The 21,932-nt window shown below is 43.5% G+C and overlaps 1 protein-coding gene across 12 annotated transcripts in view; it reads right to left on the reverse strand.

Annotated features, from left to right (window-relative positions):
* The window catches only part of kazna (kazrin, periplakin interacting protein a), a 268,056-nt gene that overhangs the window by 78,294 nt on the left and 167,830 nt on the right, over positions 1-21,932 (reverse strand). For 11 of the 12 annotated variants that reach the window (XR_011927113.1, XR_011927114.1, XM_072448716.1 and 8 more), the window contains one exon: positions 19,617-19,724. Coding sequence is in view for 10 of the 12 variants with exons in the window: in XM_072448716.1 (XP_072304817.1) it covers positions 19,617-19,724 (108 nt within the window). In the remaining 2 variants the exon portion in view is untranslated. Of the gene's footprint in view, positions 1-1,453; positions 1,547-19,616; positions 19,725-21,932 lie in introns of those variants that run through there. The other variant, XM_072448718.1, reaches the window with a different exon arrangement.

A 21,932-nucleotide genomic window follows, 5' to 3' on the forward strand; every position in this document is an offset into this window, starting at 1 on the left:
TAATATTGAACTCTGGATAGTGTTATGGAAAGTGAAGGGATTTTTAGTTATCAGTATTTAAAGATACTCTATGTGACTTTTCTGGAGAGGGGTCCCCCACCTGCTTGTCTCCATGGAGATGTTATCGTATATACTCACATAGTGCCCTTTAAACCTCCCGCCGCTGCGTGCGCCTCGATCCTAAACCCTTCTGCGCTGCACTTCCACTATCACTGTTGGTAAGATAGGGGCCTGTATCTGTAAAGTTGAGTCAACTTTACCTTGAGACAAAAATAGCTGGAGTAAAGTTCAAACACACGAGGCCACTGGGTCCACAGATAAATGTGCAGCAAACACTGCACTGCAACTGCCACATCGCTCAAGCTTCGTGTAAATGAGCCAAATATGTTGTTATGGAATCAAATGAATGAAATGCACAAACTAAAAAGGCTGCAAGTGGCTGAGCAAATATTTAATACAATCTTAGTTATGAACTTTAGCGTATCACTGACTGTTTAGTACTAGGCCTATATTAATAGTCTATTAATGTGGTTAGTTTTGGGTGGAAACTTTAAGAAGCATTGTGTGGGGAAAAAGTTCCATATTTACATGTCAGTGTTGAGTCATGTGCTCATTCATTGTTCTGTAAAAATAAACCAACAAAAAGCACATATAAGTAGATGGAAACAGGCTAAAACTGACTTTGAGGACACATGTATTTGGGTATTTGGAGATAAAAACCACTTACAACTGAAACATCATGACACGGACCATAAAGATGAGAAAGACCCTTCAAGTGTCAAACTCTGGACAAAGCCAAGCAATTTAGGAAAAGAATTAGCAAAATACTATAGGTACAAACGAGAGACGAAATAATAATACAGACAACCAAATATAATGTTTCCAATAAACTATAATAGCAGCCCTCAGTCCCATACCTCTACATCCATCCTTGTTCCACACACACAACTATCCAATCTGGCCCCCCAAGTTTCATTTGAAGTCTACATCTCTGCAGCATCATCTCCATTACAGATTCAACTACTGCAATGCCCTCTCATCGGGATGCCTGGCAGCGTCCCCAGAGACTAGAGTCCACTCGGAGCAGGACGGAACAGGACGGCCAGGCCCCCGAAGAGGGTCTCGAGGCGCGTTTCGCCAGTTAATGCGTTTCACAAAATCCACCATTAAAAGATGCCAAACGCTCCCAATGCGATAAAGTGCTCGGGGAATCAGCGCTGCATTCATCCTTACAGATTGCAGTATTGAGTAACAGACTTGGACAGGTGCCCACCCTTCACAATTGTCTCTTGTACTCCAGCTTATCTGTATCTGAAATCCCCTCTTGTTCAGACGGCCGAGGCAGAGGTTAAAGTCTCGTAACGGCTGTGGACTCCAAACACCTGACACCTGAAATCCACACTCAACCTTCCTTTTCTCTCATTGTAGACCATTACAGAGCATTCAGCCTCACCGGATTTGCCCTGCTCGGCTTCGCTCTTCATCCCCTCCAACTTTGAGGGGATTCTTCCGACAGATTCCAGGATCTTGAGGCTTTTATCCCCCCCAAAAATGTGGAGTAAAATGTCTTTAAAAAGCGGCTGTAAGCTTATCCACACGCGTTTGTTTGACTACCTGACGACTCCCACGGCTCCACTGACACACTAGCCTTAGCCACTCCCACAATGCTCTGCTGAGGTGGGCGGGGCTAACCGGGGGCGTTACTGGACCCACACGTTTCTATAAGTATGATGAGGAAATAAAGGAGGGGCTAAGAGGCAGAAATGGCAGTGATAAAATAGATAATAGAATAGATAAAATAGTTTTTGTGGGTTAATAGTGTTGCCAGACGGAGGTTTTATGGGCTGGTTGCGAAAAAGGGATAAAGGGATCTACAAGAAAGTCAAAAAGAGAATAAAGGCAAACTGAAATAAACTGCGATACTTAAGCGCAAAGTGTGTGACAGTCAGTTGCATTGGGTCTGTTTATTGTGTGTATATAATGCCTCAAAATAAAATTGTTGTATTTCACATAAAGCATTGTTGTATTTCACATAAAGCAATAAAAGTAATCCAGCAAAAGTGTATATTCAATCTTTGGCATCACATCTGGGAATAACTGATCTATATAAAGCAGTGAGAGAGACAAATTGCCCATACATAGCCCATTAAAACGAGCTCTATTTCATAACAATTTAAACCTAACTGTCATTAAAATGTGAAAGTGAAAGTCTGATATGAGCAGGATCCATTTATTTTTAATTGAAATACAAAAAAACAACTTAGAAATAGTTCCAAACATCCATAACTCTAAGCATATGAACAAAACCAGGAAAAGTTACACAAACGTGCTACTTGTGCATGTTGGGTGTGTCTGTAACAGCAGATTTGAGCCTAAGCCGTCTGTAGACTCAGGATATTGTCATTATTATGGGTTTAAAAGCAGATTCCTTTCCAATTCAAACATGTTTACATTTCATTGCAGAGATCAGCTCCAAATCCCTCTCATTATGGCTAGAGCTTCTGGGAAATGTATGGAAATGTGTACTTATTATGTATACAGACAGATAAAATACACATCACCAATAAAAGAAATGTATATAAAGTATGTGCAAGTGAGTGCAGTCATGTAAACACTGTAAATGTACAGAGATAAACAGCTTTTAATACAGTGGCTTGCAAAAGTATTTATATCCCTGGAACTTTTCCATATTTTGTCACATCACGACCACAAAGTATTGGCACTTTATTTTATTATTCAGGCTCCATGAGTCAATACTTTGTGTAACAGCCTTTTGCTGCAATTACAGCAGTAAGTCTTTTAAAGTATGTCTCTACCAGCTTTAGTCACCTACAAAGTGAAATGTTGTGTCCGTTCTTCTTCATTAAACAGCTCAAGCTCAGTCAGATTTAATGGAGAGCGTTTTCAGATCTTGCCACAGATTCTCATTTGGATTTAGGTCTGGACTTTGACTGGGCCGTTCTAACTCATGAACATGTCTGTTTGAAGCTGTTCTGTAGCTCTGGCTTTATGTTCCGGGTTGTTGTCCTGCTGAAGGTGAACTCAGGACAGGTTTTCCTCCAAGATCGTCCTGTATTTGGCTCCATCTTCCCATCAGCTCTGAGCCGCTTCCCTGTCCCAGCTGGAGAAAAGCAGCTTCTTCATGAAGCTGACTCCATCATGTTTGACAGTCGGGACGATGTCTGCAGAGACATGTGTCGTGGTAGTTTTACACAACACACCGTTTTGATTTAAGCCAAAAACATTTGAGCTTTTGGTTGATCAGACCAGAGCAGCTTCTTCCACATGTCTGCTGTGTCCTCCACATGTCCGCTGTGTCCTCCACATGTCCGCTGTGTCCTCCGCATGTCCGCTGTGTCCTCCGCATGTCCGCTGTGTCCTCCGCATGTCCGCTGTGTCCTCCGCATGTCCGCTGTGTCCTCCGCATGTCCACTGTGTCCTCCGCATGTCCGCTGTGTCCTCCGCATGTCCGCTGTGTCCTCCGCATGTCCGCTGTGTCCTCCGCATGTCCGCTGTGTCCTCCACATGTCTGCTGTGTCCTCCACATGTCCGCTGTGTCCTCCACATGTCCGCTGTGTCCTCCGCATGTCCGCTGTGTCCTCCGCATGTCCGCTGTGTCCTCCACATGTCCGCTGTGTCCTCCACATGTCCGCTGTGTCCTCCGCATGTCCGCTGTGTCCTCCGCATGTCCGCTGTGTCCTCCGCATGTCCGCTGTGTCCTCCGCATGTCCGCTGTGTCCTCCGCATGTCCACTGTGTCCTCCGCATGTCCGCTGTGTCCTCCGCATGTCCGCTGTGTCCTCCGCATGTCCGCTGTGTCCTCCGCATGTCCGCTGTGTCCTCCACATGTCTGCTGTGTCCTCCACATGTCCGCTGTGTCCTCCACATGTCCGCTGTGTCCTCCGCATGTCCGCTGTGTCCTCCGCATGTCCGCTGTGTCCTCCGCATGTCCGCTGTGTCCTCCGCATGTCCACTGTGTCCTCCGCATGTCCGCTGTGTCCTCCGCATGTCCGCTGTGTCCTCCGCATGTCCGCTGTGTCCTCCGCATGTCCGCTGTGTCCTCCACATGTCTGCTGTGTCCTCCGCATGTCCGCTATGTCCTCCGCATGTCCGCTGTGTCCTCCGCATGTCCGCTGTGTCCTCCGCATGTCCGCTGTGTCCTCCACATGTCCGCTGTGTCCTCCGCATGTCCGCTGTGTCCTCCGCATGTCCGCTGTGTCCTCCGCATGTCCGCTGTGTCCTCCGCATGTCCGCTGTGTCCTCCGCATGTCCGCTATGTCCTCCGCATGTCCGCTGTGTCCTCCGCATGTCCGCTGTGTCCTCCGCATGTCCGCTGTGTCCTCCGCATGTCCGCTGTGTCCTCCGCATGTCCGCTGTGTCCTCCACATGTCCGCTGTGTCCTCCGCATGTCCGCTGTGTCCTCCGCATGTCTGCTGTGTCCTCCACATGTCTGCTGTGTCACATGTCTGCTGTGTCCTCCGCATGTCTGCTGTGTCCTCCGCATGTCTGCTGTGTCCTCCGCATGTCCGCTGTGTCCTCCACATGTCCGCTGTGTCCTCCACATGTCCGCTGTGTCCTCCACATGTCCGCTGTGTCCTCCACATGTCTGCTGTGTCCTCCACATGTCCGCTGTGTCCTCCGCATGTCCGCTGTGTCCTCCGCATGTCCGCTGTGTCCTCCGCATGTCTGCTGTGTCCTCCACATGTCTGCTGTGTCACATGTCTGCTGTGTCCTCCACATGTCTGCTGTGTCCTCCTCATGTCTGCTGTGTCCTCCTCATGTCTGCTGTGTCCTCCACATGTCTGCTGTGTCCTCCACATGTCTGCTGTGTCACATGTCTGCTGTGTCCTCCTCATGTCTGCTGTGTCCTCCGCATGTCTGCTGTGTCCTCCACATGTCTGCTGTGTCCTCCACATGTCTGCTGTGTCACATGTCTGCTGTGTCCTCCGCATGTCTGCTGTGTCCTCCGCATGTCTGCTGTGTCCTCCGCATGTCTGCTGTGTCCTCCACATGTCCGCTGTGTCCTCCACATGTCCGCTGTGTCCTCCACATGTCCGCTGTGTCCTCCGCATGTCCGCTGTGTCCTCCGCATGTCCGCTGTGTCCTCCGCATGTCCGCTGTGTCCTCCGCATGTCCGCTGTGTCCTCCGCATGTCCGCTGTGTCCTCCGCATGTCCGCTGTGTCCTCCGCATGTCCGCTGTGTCCTCCGCATGTCCGCTGTGTCCTCCGCATGTCCGCTGTGTCCTCCACATGTCCGCTGTGTCCTCCGCATGTCCGCTGTGTCCTCCGCATGTCTGCTGTGTCCTCCACATGTCTGCTGTGTCACATGTCTGCTGTGTCCTCCGCATGTCTGCTGTGTCCTCCGCATGTCTGCTGTGTCCTCCGCATGTCCGCTGTGTCCTCCACATGTCCGCTGTGTCCTCCACATGTCCGCTGTGTCCTCCACATGTCCGCTGTGTCCTCCACATGTCTGCTGTGTCCTCCACATGTCCGCTGTGTCCTCCGCATGTCCGCTGTGTCCTCCGCATGTCCGCTGTGTCCTCCGCATGTCTGCTGTGTCCTCCACATGTCTGCTGTGTCACATGTCTGCTGTGTCCTCCACATGTCTGCTGTGTCCTCCTCATGTCTGCTGTGTCCTCCTCATGTCTGCTGTGTCCTCCACATGTCTGCTGTGTCCTCCACATGTCTGCTGTGTCACATGTCTGCTGTGTCCTCCTCATGTCTGCTGTGTCCTCCGCATGTCTGCTGTGTCCTCCACATGTCTGCTGTGTCCTCCACATGTCTGCTGTGTCACATGTCTGCTGTGTCCTCCGCATGTCTGCTGTGTCCTCCGCATGTCTGCTGTGTCCTCCGCATGTCTGCTGTGTCCTCCACATGTCCGCTGTGTCCTCCACATGTCCGCTGTGTCCTCCACATGTCCGCTGTGTCCTCCACATGTCTGCTGTGTCCTCCACATGTCCGCTGTGTCCTCCGCATGTCCGCTGTGTCCTCCGCATGTCCGCTGTGTCCTCCGCATGTCCGCTGTGTCCTCCGCATGTCCGCTGTGTCCTCCACATGTCCGCTGTGTCCTCCACATGTCCGCTGTGTCCTCCACATGTCCGCTGTGTCCTCCACATGTCCGCTGTGTCCTCCACATGATTCTTACGGCTGCTTTTCAACAGTGGCAGGCTCTTACATAAAGGCCAGATTTATGTAGTTGTCCTGAGCTGTGGATCTCTGCAGCTCCTCCAGACTTCCCATGGGCCTCTTGGCTACATCTCTGGTCAGTGCTGTCTTTGTTCAGCCTGTAGGTTTTGGTGGACGGCCATGTCTTGGTTTGTAGTCGAGCCAAACTCTTTCCATTTCCGAGTGATGGATTGAACAGTGCTCCTTGAGATCTTTTAATAACCTAACTCTGCGTTAAACCTCTCCACAACTGTATCCTTGGCATGTCTGGTGTGATAGTGGATTTCATGATGCTGTTTGCTCCTCAACATTCATTTTATGTCTTATGCAAAATTGACTTTTTTGAGCTTTAAACCATGTTTCAATATTGTTCACTCATCAAAAACATATCTGGAGTAGCATTGAGCTTCATTCATGCTAGTTTTGAGGGAGAGAAGATTTTCTAACCAGGATTCAGGAACCAGGAAACACTCGATAACTGACTCTGAGAATCTTTCTGTGAATTTCTCCCGTCTAATGACAAGTACAACTGTGTGCTGAGACCCGGAAGTGAGAGGCCAACTTTAATGCGCTGAAACCATTGATATTTGGCAATAACACAATGTATTTATGTTTGGGGTTGTGACGTGACAAGATGTGGAAAAGTTCCAGGCAAAGAAATTGAGTGCAAAACAAAATTGTGTGTATTCTGTGTGGTATTACATGACTTTTGTCATCATCATCCATCGTTTCATCATTGGCAGTTAAAGGTGCACTATGTCAGTTTTCTATGGAGAGTTTGTCTTATGGAAATGTAATTGCTTTGACTGAAATTTTCCACATTATGGTATTAATTTATTGGCCTTTCATTCATTAAATTACAGGTGTTTTTATTGCCACAAAATACTTGGTGTGATGTCACCTGCTTGTTTCCATGGAACGTTATGCATTTTGTGAAACAACAACTTCATGGAGAAAAGAGCAGGCTTATATCTTTCATTGAGGTTTCCCAGTTGCATCATGCACTAGATTAAAAATACAGTATGTAACACAACAAATATGCAATCAAACAATGCATGAAGCCAACAACGTGTGTCATGTCAAAGCTGTAAGGATATTCTTTTAGTTTAAGTGATCAATGTGTCGACTTGACCATGAATTCTCTGAAGTCTGCTCTTGACGTTGTAGCGCCGTTAAAACAGAAGGTCATTAGGCCAAAGCGCGCCTCCCCATGGTACAACCAAGAACTGCGTTCACATAAACAAAAAGTTAGAAAGTTAGAGGGATTATTTCGTCGCTCTCACACCGAAGAATCTCTAAAAGCATGGAAAAGTTGCCTGCTGTCCTATAAGCAGGCTCTGCGTAAGGCCCAAACCAGATATTATTCAAATCTAATAGAAGTCAACAAAAGTAACACTAAATTCCTTTTCAGCACTGTAGCTAGGCTAACAAACTGTCACAGTGCAGTAGAGCCCTCAATCCCAGCTACACTCAGCTCTGATGATTTCCTCCTATTTTTTAATAATAAAATAAAAACAATCAGAGATAAATTAGATGAAATTACCCCGGCTATTAGCCCTGAACTAGCCCAAGCTGTAAATCTAACGTCCCATATAAATCCACCTGTAAACCTAGAAAGGTTCACAGCTGCTGATCAAGCAGAGATAACTTCAGCCATTATGTCCTCTAAAAGCTCAACTTGTGTCCTAGACCCCATTCCAAGCAGACTCCTCAAAGACATTCTCCCCCTAATTATAGACCCTATTCTTAATATAATAAATACTTCACTCCAAAGTGGCTATGTTCCACAGTCCTTCAAACATGCAGTCATTAAACCTCTTCTGAAAAAGCCTAATCTAGATCCCGACCTATTGGTAAACTACAGACCTATTTCAAATCTTCCCTTCGTCTCTAAAATCCTTGAAAAAGTTGTAGTAAAACAGCTTTGTCGCCACCTGCAGGACAATAACTTATTTGAAGTTTTCCAGTCAGGGTTCAGAGCCCACCACAGCAGGGTTCAGAGCCCACCACAGCACTGAAACTGCACTAGTTAAAGTCACAAATGATTTGTTATTAGCCGCTGACGATGGACTGGTCTCAATCCTGGTTCTGTTGGACCTCAGCGCAGCGTTTGACACCATCGACCACAACATTCTACTGCAGAGGTTAGAATGTGATGTAGGTGTTGGAGGAACAGCCCTCAGCTGGTTTAAATCCTATCTATCTGATAGGTTCCAATTTGTTAATGTAAACCAGAGCTCCTCACCAAGCTCTAAAGTAATTTACGGTGTGCCACAGGGTTCGGTACTCGGTCCAATTCTGTTTACTCTTTATATGCTACCATTAGGCAACATTATTAGAAAGCATGGCATTAACTTCCACTGCTATGCAGATGACACTCAGCTGTATTTATCAATGAAACCTGATCAGAGCGATCAAGTAGACAGACTTAGTACTTGTGTGAAGGAGATAAAAACCTGGATGACACTAAACTACCTGCTTCTTAACCCTGAAAAAACCGAGGTCATTGTGCTTGGCCCTAAGCATCTACGAGACGCTCTATCTGAGCAGATAGTCACACTGGACAATGTCAGTGTAGCCTCCAGTTCTACTGTAAGAAACCTTGGAGTCTTATTTGACCAGGAGCTCTCATTTAAAGCTCATATAAATCAAGCTTGTAAAACAGCCTATTTCCATTTGCGCAACATCGCCAAAATCAGAAGAATCCTGCCTAAAAGTGATGCCGAAAAACTTATCCATGCATTTGTAACGACTAGATTAGACTACTGTAACTCCTGCTTGCAGCGTGTCCTAAAAGCTCCATAAAAAGCTTTCAACTGGTTCAAAATGCAGCAGCAAGATTACTAACAGGAACAAAAAGAAGAGAGCACATTACGCCAGTGCTGGAGTCTCTTCACTGGCTCCCCGTCGAGTCTAGAATCAAATTCAAAATTCTACTCTTGACCTACAAAGCCATAAATGACATGGCCCCATCCTACCTCAAAGATGCTATAGAACCATATCATCCAAACAGAGCTCTTCGCTCTCAGAATGCTGGCCTTCTGGTGGTGCCAAGAGTCTCTAAAAGTACTGTAGGAGGTAGAGCGTTTAGCTACCAAGCTCCTGTGTTATGGAATCAGCTCCCGACCCATGTTAAATATGCTGACACAGTCTCTTCATTTAAGTCCAGGCTTAAAACGTTCCTCTTCGAAATCGCTTATGGTCAGAGTAGTTAGGAACAGAAACATAAACCCACAGCTTCAGCTACGCTGCCCTAGGAGTAACTATGCTGGGGGAAGTATGACAGCTTGAGCACTATCCTCTTCTTCTTCTGACTACTTATGCTATCAAACAATATTTATTTTTTGATTCCACTTGCAAACTGTTCACCGCCTTCTTTTCTTTCTCTCACTCCTGAGGACCTGTGGACCCAGATGCCCCTCCCCTGGTGAAGTGGTCCCTGCCCTGTGTGGACGGTCCCTCATCTGCCTGAAGAGTGGCTCCAGTTCGCCTCAGTCGGTCCCTCATCTGCCTGAAGAGTGGGTCCAGCTCGACTCAGACGGTCCCTCGTCTGCCTGAAGAGTGGGTCCAGCTCGACTCAGACGGTCCCTCGTCTGCCTGAAGAGTGGGTCCAGCTCGACTCAGACGGTCCCTCTTCTGCCTGAAGAGTGGCTCCAGTTCGCCTCAGTCGGTCCCTCATCTGCCTGAAGAGTGGGTCCAGCTCGACTCAGACGGTCCCTCTTCTGCCTGAAGAGTGGGTCCAGCTCGACTCAGACGGTCCCTCATCTGCCTGAAGAGTGGGTCCAGCTCGCCTCCGACGGTCCCTCGTCTGCCTGAAGAGTGGGTCCAGCTCGACTCAGACGGTCCCTCTTCTGCCTGAAGAGTGGGTCCAGCTCCAGTCTCCTTGTGTCCGTCTGTCCGTCTGTGAGAGTCGGATCTCTCCTTCACTGGAACTCCTCCAGGTTTCTACGGTTTTTTCCCAAAGAGGTTTTTTTTTTGTAGTTTTTCCTGGCCGAGAAGGAGAGTCTAAGGACAGAGGACCCTGGGACATCGTCCCTCGCCACCACAGACATTGTCTGACTTCATCGCCACCACAGACATTGTTGATTCATTTCTCCCTGTGGCCCTCAGAGGCAACTGTTGTTGTGATTTTGGGCCTTACAAAAATAAATTGATTTGATTTGATTTGATTTGATTCTTCTTATTATTCTTATAAGAGAAAACACAAACTGAGTGACAATGATAACCATGGTAACAAACACACCAGATTCAACCTGAACTTCCTCTCATTCCATTGCAGTGCTAAAAATGACCAAACGTTGTAACCCCCGTTCCTCAGAGCATGACTAAGCACAAATGTGGTTTTAATTAAACTCTGGATGTGTTTCTGTGCTGTAATCACTAATGATTTGTCATTAAACTGTTTAATAACACGGCCCAGTGGAGCCTCCTCAAACACAAAAGCATAAAGTCAGAGGAGAGCAGAGAACTATTTAATCTAACTGTATACTCTTCAAAACTTAAAGCTGCACTAAGTAATTTTCCTGGTGGCAGGTTCCATGTCTCCATGGAGATTAGGGATGCACGATAATGGCATTTTCAACCGATAACGATAACCTCATTTCGAGGGAAAACTTTACTATTAGAATATTATAAAAGTAAAAACAAGACCAAACATATATAAAATACCAAACAAATCGTGACACTTTACAAGTCTATAGAGCAACATTTGAATATTTAAATGTTTTCAGCCATATATCTCCTTATCCACGAGCAGCACCTTATTCATAATTCTATAGATATTACTGGGCATTTCATTCTTAATACAGAGAGTGACACAATCTAAACTAGTCAGTGGAAGATTTGTCTGCTGGCTCCACATTTGGCTGATAACACATTTCATTTACAGACTTAATCAATTTACACTCTACACGTTTATAGCTGGGCACAGATAAGACAGTGAGTTCTAATTGCATAGACACTGCACAGAGCGGGACTATCATTCTGTGTTTGATCCAAAACTAAAATAAAAAAGAAAAGTGAACGAAACTATGTATTTTGGTCTGATAATTATTGGTGACGTCATTGTTGCCATTATCTGCAACTAATTATATTGTGCGTCCCTAATGGAGATGGTATTGCTTTGCCTGGAAGGTTCTACAATATGGTATTAAATGCATCTTCTAGCATTTATTGTGCTTTTATTGCTCAACATTTACCGTGAAAACATATGTCCATGGACGTGTAATATATAATAAAGCGTTCTACTGTGGAACATTCCAGACAAAGTAACATCTTTAAAGAATGCAGTTCCAACTGAATTATTTCCTTTTGTCACCGCTCTGTCCATGTCAGCCAATCAGAGCGAGTTAACGTTGCTTCTCATTTCAGCTACAACGTTCTAAGCCCCATCTACCACAACAGCAGAACCACTAGCCACCTCAGCCCTCTCTGTCTCCTCCTCTTCTTCATCATCCTCTCTCTTCCTCACATACCCGACCTCTCTACCTGCAGAGCACAAACCATTGTCATTCATCCACTGTCACTTTACCCCTGGAATAACCTACCGAGGCCAAAAATAATCATGTAATGGAAAAAAAAAGTTATAAAATGTTAATCTTGACATCCCCAATTGTATTATAGAGCAATTACATCCATAGATTCTACTTAAAACAGTCATCATTTCCCAGCCAAATGGCCACGTCTCCTTTTATGAACTGCAGAGGACTTCATGGTCTTTGCTGCACTGCTCTGCTCCTAACATTTCACTTTGACAAATACTAGTGCCAGACATGATTCAGCACTTAAACACTGGAGCAGACACAAAAAAGGCCTAATAGTGCTATTTCTCAACTGGAAGTGGAGTGTAGGTGTGTAAAAGGCCCATATTCTGCTATGTCAACTTCTTTTGTAGTAGTAGTAATTCTGAATATTTGCATGTTACAGTTCCTTGTGATGTCACTAGGTGATAAAATATCTTCACCAGAACTCAAATTACTTTCACTATCAGCTCATGATTTAGCCTTATTCACACTGCTTCACTCCTAAGTGTGGCAGCAGGTGAAGTGGTTGCACCCTCTACATAAAAGTGACCGTTCTGAATAACAAAAACTCTGTTTTGAGATTTTACTTTTGTCACACTTTATCACATAAGTTAAATACAAAATGATAACGTACCAAAACATTTAGTGTTCCATCTAAAAAAGGTTCAGGTGTAGTCATCTGGACACTGTGAAAAACAAGACATTTTGATGTTCATCCAAAAGGATAATGATCCAAGTTCTCAGACTAGAGCCACAGAGAATGACTCTTGGATGAGAATCCAAACGTCTTGGTTTTTTTCAGAAACAGTGTCCAGATGATACAAATTAACCTTTTTCTGACACTTTAAAGGACATAAATGATGCAAAATACTGTTGTCCCCTCATCCAAAACACAACTGGATTCATATTTTGCAACATTCACGCTCGTTTCATTAATCCTGTTTACGAGGCCGTCTTCTCTGAACACACATCATTGTTTCAATGTTCCCTGAACAGTTACACGTCTTCTCTTGCACTGCGTTTGAATCCATAAAACATTACCAGACACGTTCAGCGATCAAATCGAGTTCATGACAAATGCACGGCACAGTCACATTGCCTAATGGCTTCATTTATTTATCTTTGTTCATTCTCACTGCTCACAGCAGAGGGCACCCCAACACCCAAATATCTTGTAGTTTGTGAAGTGTTTCCAAACGTAGACATAGTTTGATAAAGCCTCTGTCACACCATCTTCTACAGCTCTATCTCTGTTCTTAGCATATTAGCCCCATTGCCCTTTACAATAGATTTAATTGCCATTTACTGCCTCTACCTTCCACTTATACACGTTATATCCAGTCACTCTGCAGGTTCCTCACTGCAGCTTCCCCCGAAGGCCACGAGAGCATTTCCTTAAGTGAAAATCAATATCGCGAAGCCGATCTTTCTTCCTACGGCGCATTTACACGTCAACTCGGAGAACAGCGCTGCCATTTTGGCCTGCCAAGAACACGTCAACCCCTCAGCGCTGGCGCGAAGAGGGCGGGGGGATTAGGAATCAATTACTGTACTGAGAGAAAACAGCCTCTAGTATGTGGTTTGGGTTTTGGGGCATCCATCTTGTTTAAGGCCTGTGAGGAACATTGGATATTTTCTCGACACACACACGTCGTTAATAGAAAACCCTGTCCTCATCAATTCTCATTTTTTTCATTTCCGATAAATTGTCAGGGAAAGAAGGAAGCTCAGCGAAAAAGAGTGATGCAAGGGCAGTGGTCAATAGAGCGGCAAATGTTTAGAAGCCGTTAGCGTTGAGAAAAGGGTCGTTTATTTACCTGTTGTGTGTTGTATTGTGTGTTGTCCGCCTCGTTCTGTTCTGTAACTGACACGGAAGATGTGATCAGTTGTTGTTGTACCGGAAACAAATCCCCCCGACTTGTTTTCTGGTCATTAATAAATAATTCTGATTCTGATATAAAGTGAAATGAACCTCAAATGTGCAGCACGGCTCATTTAGCGACTTAGCTGCTAGCTGCTGCCGTTGTTGTCTAGCTTTGATTCAAACTTGATGTAAAAAATATTTGAAGGCATTTTTTAATCTACTAGTTTATATCGTTCGCACCGATGTGGGAGTGAAAATTAATGAGGACTTTAGAACCAGAGTGTCATCTTTTTATGGGGAATTTAATGACCGCTGAGGTATTTTTCAGACTTAACAATCCATTATTTTAAGTTTTACTACAGGAAGTAAATGCACAATGTACAACCTCCTTGAAGAGTGAACTCATGTGAGCGTAAAGCCCTTTTAATCCTGTCATAGTCAGTCGTGTAATAATGTTTCATTTGTGCTTCTTCATTTGTCAAATCGTCCCTTCCCCATGATGTCACACACTTCTGGGTAAGGACGTCCTGATCAGGTTTTTTTGGCCCTGATCCGATTCCGAGTCATCTGATTTTGAGTATCTGCCGATACCGAGTCCCGATCCGATACTTTCATAACACGAATGCAACAAACAGGTTGTCCCCAGTTTTTATTTTATTTAACACTTTAACAGTGCACTTTCTTTGTAGTAGCTTGAATAAGAAGTAATAGTGCAAAATTTGAATTAAATAAGAAACATATAAGCAAAGTGCGTATTAAATGAAAGTGAACAGTGTCATAAAGTAAGACATAATGTGCTTTTCAGAGCTGCACTCTTAATACTCTTCTGGCTTAAATAATAAAATGTATGTTTTTCTTGATGAACTCTGAATGTCGAGCGTAAGTCAGGGGCGAGTGTTCTGATCCTCGTGGTCGCCACGGTGACCATCACGCTGCTCAGCTTGCGCTCCGCGTGTCTGTGCTCCGGTGATGACGCCCTCGCCCAAACCACACGTCATCTCACCCATGGCTTTCTTCATATTAGCAGCGTTTGTCGCGCAAAATTACATCAACCTGTTATTGAGCATTTTCCCTTCATCTGTGTGAAGCGCTCTGCTGTGGCAGGATCGCACGCCGCAAAACAAAACTAAAGTTTACTGCAGTAAAATGTCACGATCCATTCATGCGTTATACGGAGGTGACAGACTAATCATAAGCTTCACATGTATAGCGCTGATCAAACTAATAAGAGTAAAATGTATATCTGATCAGTGATCGGGAAGTGACGTCCGCTTTCGATCGAGTCTGAAAGCACGTGATCAGATCGGGACATCCATACTTCTGGGGGAGACGGGATACAACGTATTGTCCACTGATGGACGTGACCGCCCTGTCTCCACACACGTGACCGCCCTGTCTCCACACACGTGACCGCCCTGTCTCCACACACGTGACCACACTGTCCCACACACTAACTGTCCACACACTAACTGTCCCACACACTAACAGTCCCACACACTAACTGTCCACACACTAACTGTCCACACACTAACTGTCCCACACACTAACAGTCCCACACACTAACTGTCCCACACACTAACAGTCCCACACACTAACTGTCCCACACACTAACTGTCCCACACACTAACAGTCCCACACACTAACTGTCCCACACACTAACTGTCCTACACACTAACTGTCCCACACACTAACTGTCCTACACACCAACTGTCCACACACTAACTGTCCCACACACTAACAGTCCCACACACTAACTGTCCACACACTAACTGTCCACACACTAACTGTCCCACACACTAACAGTCCCACACACTAACTGTCCCACACACTAACAGTCCCACACACCAACTGTCCACACACTAACTGTAACTGTCCCACACACTAACTGTCCCACACACTAACTGTCCACACACTAACTGTCCCACACACTAACTGTAACTGTCCCACACACTAACTGTCCCACACACTAACTGTCCCACACACTAACTGTCCTACACACTAACTGTCCCACACACTAACTGTCCTACACACTAACTGTCCACACACTAACTGTCCCACACACTAACTGTCCCACACACTAACTGTCCACACACTAACTGTCCCACACACTGTCCCACACACTAACTGTCCCACACACTAACTGTCCCACACACTAACTGTCCCACACACTGTCCCACACACTAACTGTCCCACACACTAACTGTCCTACACACTAACTGTCCCACACACTAACTGTCCCACACACTAACTGTCCCACACACTAACTGTCCCACACACTAACTGTCCACACACTAACTGTCCACACACTAACTGTCCCAAACACTAACTGTCCCACACACTAACTGTCCCACACACTAACTGTCCACACACTAACTGTCCCACACACTAACTGTCCCACACACTAACTGTCCACACACTAACTGTCCACACACTAACTGTCCCAAACACTAACTGTCCCACACACTAACTGTCCCACACACTAACTGTCCCACACACTGTCCCACACACTAACTGTCCCACACACTAACTGTCCCACACACTAACTGTCCCACACACTAACTGTCCCACACACTGTCCCACACACTAACTGTCCCACACACTAACTGTCCCACACACTAACTGTCCACACACTAACTGTCCCACACACTAACTGTCCCACACACTGTCCCACACACTAATTGTCCCACACACTGTCCCACACACTAATTGTCCCACACACTAACTGTCCCACACACTAACTGTCCACACACTAACTGTCCACACACTAACTGTCCCACACACTAACTGTCCACACACTAACTGTCCCACTGTTCCTCTATGGATATGTTATTGCTCTGACTGAAAGGTTCCACAGTATGGCATTAAACTGCAAAAAAAGTGCATTGCTACTTTGAGTGGGGTCTCCTCTCCACAGAGCTGACCTTCAACCAGAAAAGTTACATAATGCACCTTTAATTACTGCCTAAATTAGTCACAAACCCTAGTCTGAGTGTTTCCTGGTTTTATAACTTATGTTTCCTGTAGTAAATACGTTTATTTCCAGCAGCAGGTGCATCACAATAAAGAATAAATCTATGGCTGTAATTGAATTCTAAAATGATCAGGGAAAGATGAACAGACTTTACATGACATCACCAGGTGAGAGAGAGAGACTCACTGCACATGTGCTTCAAGAGAGAACATCATTTGAAAGTAGGTCAATATGTTATTCATTTAACTCGATGTGTACTTTGAGGTAAATTCAGGATATCCTATAAAAACCCTGCGTCATTGTTCTGCCGGTGACTATTGGAGGTGCTGACTCAGGATCAGCGCGGCGCCCCCTGCAGTGAACTCCTGTCATCACAGCTCCTCTGTGAGACTGATGAGTGTGAGGTCAGCACATTCAGCGTTCTGCAGAGACAATGCCATTATAGTACAGTGTGATCCCGTGTGTACTGAGGCTGTCCCATGCTCTGATGGTACTGGGGGAGAAACCTGAGATGAAGACCCAGAGAACACACTATTGTAGAATAATAGAAGAATCTCAGTCCACATGTTGTGCCGCTGTGGACTTTACAAACAAGAATGATTGACCCAAGCTCCGCAGTATGGGACATGTGAACCAAGCGTGCCCGGGGTCTGCACTGGTCTGAGTGAGGGCAGAGCTGGGAGATGGTCCCTCTACAAGCTGTGGGTGTCTGAGTCAGGTTAAGTCAGGTTGCATTTTTGTTGTTGCGTTTTTGCTATAACACTTGAAACAATGTATCTGGTCCGTCCAATATAATCGTTATGTCCAAAAATAAACTATGTCAATAAGGTACACTGTTAAAAGCACACTCCAAATATATCCATCTACTGTGTCCATTATTATGTCCCAGATACATAGTTTCACAGTGGGACGTTCATGTTGAAAAAAAGCTTTATTTCAAACTCAATAATAACTAACATGTTCCCAAATACTTCACTCTAATACTGTTCCGGATGCAGTATACAAAAGAAGCACCATATGCCTGTCCATATTAGACTTTTAACCTCGAGTAGAATGTTTTGAATAAATGTGTGACATGAGCTGAACACTACATGTCCTCTTGTATGAGACATGGTCCCTCAGCTCGTGTCGCCTGCAGCAGAACCACAGGAGGGTCACTCCACACACTCTGCACCCTGCAGCCTGATGGCCTCTGCAGGACACACAAACAGAGCCTATAGCAGAGGTAATAGTCATATGATACGATCTGCTGGTATAGACTACAACTCCATACCACATTATTACTCAATACCACACGTTAACTAATCAAATGCTTGCAGTTTAGCCTCTTTGTAAGACATTGATCTCATTTTACACTATAAAGATAGTTGCATGGTCCTGTTTGGTTATTGTTTTTACAAAGTGGGACTAGTAGGGGTGGCTGAAATCCACAAAAAAATTATATCTCATTATTTTTCTGTACGTAAATAACGCTTTTCAGTCAATATTTTCACAAGGCCTCAGAAGTATGCTACATTATGCTTGTAAATGTATTGTTGAGGTCCAAGTATCGTGAAAAGACCATACAATTGATAACAAAAGGGCTGAAATATCATATACTGTTTGCGAGATTACACCAGACATCTCTATTTGAAGTCTTTTTCATTTTAATAGACAGACATGTAGATGTGAGAGATGTGTGGAAAAAAGTCTAACACTTCATCTTCTCCACAAACAGTATTTGCAGTGGTTTTAAAGCCCATCAATCAGCTCATCAGTGGCAGGAAATATTTTGAAGTGGCCACTGTTTTGGTTTAACATACACTGGGACACATCACAAAATCCTGAGATCGATTTGCTGTGGATAGAAAGAATATGGCAAAAATAATAGTACTTTTCCCCCTCATTGGTTGATCACATTTTGTTTTATTCAATGGTGTTACGGGCTCAAGGATAAAGTCACAAACTCCAGCCTAGGGATTTCTTCTGCTAACCAAGCACCAACTGACTGGCAGCTATGACCCTGCTTTTATGCTCTTACGGCTATTACATAATCCAACTGACATACAGAGCACCATTGTCCTCAAGGTAACGCACAAGAAATATTCCCAAGATAATCTAAACTTTCCTTAGCCATTCCTTCAATGAATGAACACTCATACCAGGAGTAAATAACAAAAATGGCACAGATACATATATATATAACACATATTTATGAGCTATGTATGCAGAAGTGGACAGGAGCGAGGGGCAAGAGTGGACCCTGCGTCTCACAGCAGAGTGTAACTAAACGGATCGACAATGCACAAGTGGAAGGTCAATGTGGCTGTTTGGTGACAACACATGGTGCGCATCTTGGGCGCCAAGCAACATAGTTACAGGAGTGCGTGGAGCCTTCAGCGTCGGGGTCGAGTGGGCAGCTCCGTCACAAATGATATTCTTCATTTTAAAAACGATAAACAAGTCTTTTGATACAATGTTTTGATGTGTGGTCGATGCCATTCAACACAATGTATTCCTCCAGCGTCTGAACTCTTTAATGTCGATGGATTCGCTGATTAAAAAAACCCCAAATGGTTTCCTTGTACATTCATGAATTCATTCAGTTTTAAGTGCATTGTGTACGTGTGATGTAACACAAATATAAACCAGTCTGAAGCCAAAAAGGGTCTAAAAATACACAACTCAGAAGCTCAGTTATAACTCTGAACCATTTCCTATGTTTTCCTCCCGTTTGTTACCATTCTGTAACCATCAGCCAATCACAGCCTGCTTTAAATCAATGCGTTCTCATCCTTCATCACTGTTTATGGCCCTGCAAACTGAACTGCAAAGCAAAGCAAAATCACTCAAATCAGCAAAAACAAGAACTTTCCGGGCACTTTCCACAGCCGCCCTCGGACAAAGAAATGAAGAAACCTACTTTGAGTGTGTACTAAAGTCACTCGTTCACGTATGTTCTACCGGTTATGTGTCACGGTGACTGGAGCCTATCCCAGTGGCTCTGCGTCTGCACCCGGAGCCACGGAAATGCACATTCTGCCGTTAAAAGACAAAGAACTGCGCCGTGACGCTCCGGGGCCAGTGGAAATGCGCCGTGCGTGCCGAGGGTTTACCTTTGTCCAGGGAAGCGTCTGGGGAATTGAAGTCCATCAAACTGCTGACTTCACTCTTGTAGCAGAGGTCGGTGCTGGGCGCCTTCTGCCGGTGGTGCGGAGAGGGCTCTGGAAGAGACCAGAATTCAAACTTTATCAACTCTTAGCATCGTCCTGATTTGTCAAAACATTGGAAACCATCTGGCGTCCATCACTTTTTACAACCATTTTTTGAACGTTTTTCCAGTCATCATCAATATTTAGAGGAGCTTATGCAAATCAGTATGTGAATAATTTGGTTTTAGTATTAATAATGTGCACATAGTTTCTTTTTCTTTGATGGATGTACTTGTTTTTACACTTTTATATTCAGGGTTTTATAACACAACATTCAACGTGTGTGAGTGTAAAGGACCTTGTGTCGGTTTAAAATGTCAACATAACACATGAAATACCAAGGTAAAAAAGTAAAAAGAAAAACAATATAAGTGATAAGTTAAGCGCCAGCCCGAAAGCGCAAACAACAATCCAATATAGTCTCAATAATAAAATGCAGCTCCTCAATATTTATTGCAGTAACATCGTTGACTCTGAGGATAAAAAATGAAATGAAGCCACGACACGCGCAGACGTCTGAACAGCTGCCTCAGGGACTCTATAGATATGCATGTTAGCATTAGCATTTTTATGACACGCTGCTATTCCAGTTCTTTGCAAGCATCATTGGTTTTCAATACACTTCTCTCCCAATAAGGTCCTGAATGCAAACAGAGGGAATGCAGTTAGTAAGGACAGTTTTATACAGAAAAGCCAGTTTAATACAGTATTCATTGTAAGTAAAGACAGTTTAATACAGTATTCATTGTAAGTAAAGACAGTTTAATACAGTATTCATTGTAAGTAAAGACAGTTTAATACAGTATTCATTGTTAGTAAAGACAGTTTAATACAGTATTCATTGTAAGTAAAGACAGTTTAATACAGTATTCATTGTTAGTAAAGACAGTTTAATACAGTATTCATTGTAAGTAAAGACAGTTTAATACAGTATTCATTGTTAGTAAAGACAGTTTAATACAGTATTCATTGTAAGTAAAGACAGTTTTAATACAGTATTCATTGTAAGTAAAGACAGTTTAATACAGTATTCATTGTTAGTAAAGACAGTTTAATACAGTATTCATTGTTAGTAAAGACAGTTTAATACAGTATTCATTGTTAGTAAAGACAGTTTAATACAGTATTTATTGTAAGTAAAGACAGTTTAATACAGTATTCATTGTTAGTAAAGACAGTTTAATACAGTATTCATTGTAAGTAAAGACAGTTTAATACAGTATTTATTGTAAGTAAAGACAGTTTAATACAGTATTCATTGTTAGTAAAGACAGTTTAATACAGTATTCATTGTAAGTAAAGACAGTTTAATACAGTATTCATTGTAAGTAAAGACAGTTTTAATACAGTATTCATTGTAAGTAAAGACAGTTTAATACAGTATTCATTGTAAGTAAAGACAGTTTAATACAGTATTTATTGTTAGTAAAGACAGTTTAATACAGTATTCATTGTAAGTAAAGACAGTTTAATACAGTATTTATTGTAAGTAAAGACAGTTTAATACAGTATTCATTGTAAGTAAAGACAGTTTAATACAGTATTCATTGTTAGTAAAGACAGTTTAATACAGTATTCATTGTTAGTAAAGACAGTTTAATACAGTATTTATTGTTAGTAAAGACAGTTTAATACAGTATTCATTGTTAGTAAAGACAGTTTAATACAGTATTTATTGTAAGTAAAGACAGTTTAATACAGTATTCATTGTAAGTAAAGACAGTTTAATACAGTATTCATTGTAAGTAAAGACAGTTTAATACAGTATTCATTGTTAGTAAAGACAGTTTAATACAGTATTCATTGTTAGTAAAGACAGTTTAATACAGTATTCATTGTAAGTAAAGACAGTTTAATACAGTATTCATTGTTAGTAAAGACAGTTTAATACAGTATTCATTGTAAGTAAAGACAGTTTAATACAGTATTCATTGTTAGTAAAGACAGTTTAATACAGTATTCATTGTTAGTAAAGACAGTTTAATACAGTATTCATTGTAAGTAAAGACAGTTTAATACAGTATTCATTGTTAGTAAAGACAGTTTAATACAGTATTTATTGTAAGTAAAGACAGTTTAATACAGTATTCATTGTAAGTAAAGACAGTTTAATACAGTATTCATTGTAAGTAAAGACAGTTTAATACAGTATTCATTGTAAGTAAAGACAGTTTAATACAGTATTCATTGTAAGTAAAGACAGTTTAATACAGTATTCAT

The sequence above is a fragment of the Eucyclogobius newberryi genome, unplaced genomic scaffold, assembly GCF_026437365.1.
Source record: "Eucyclogobius newberryi isolate DKJ021-1_F unplaced genomic scaffold, fEucNew1.0.hap1 SCAF_17, whole genome shotgun sequence".
Taxonomy (NCBI): Eukaryota; Metazoa; Chordata; class Actinopteri; order Gobiiformes; family Gobiidae; genus Eucyclogobius; species Eucyclogobius newberryi.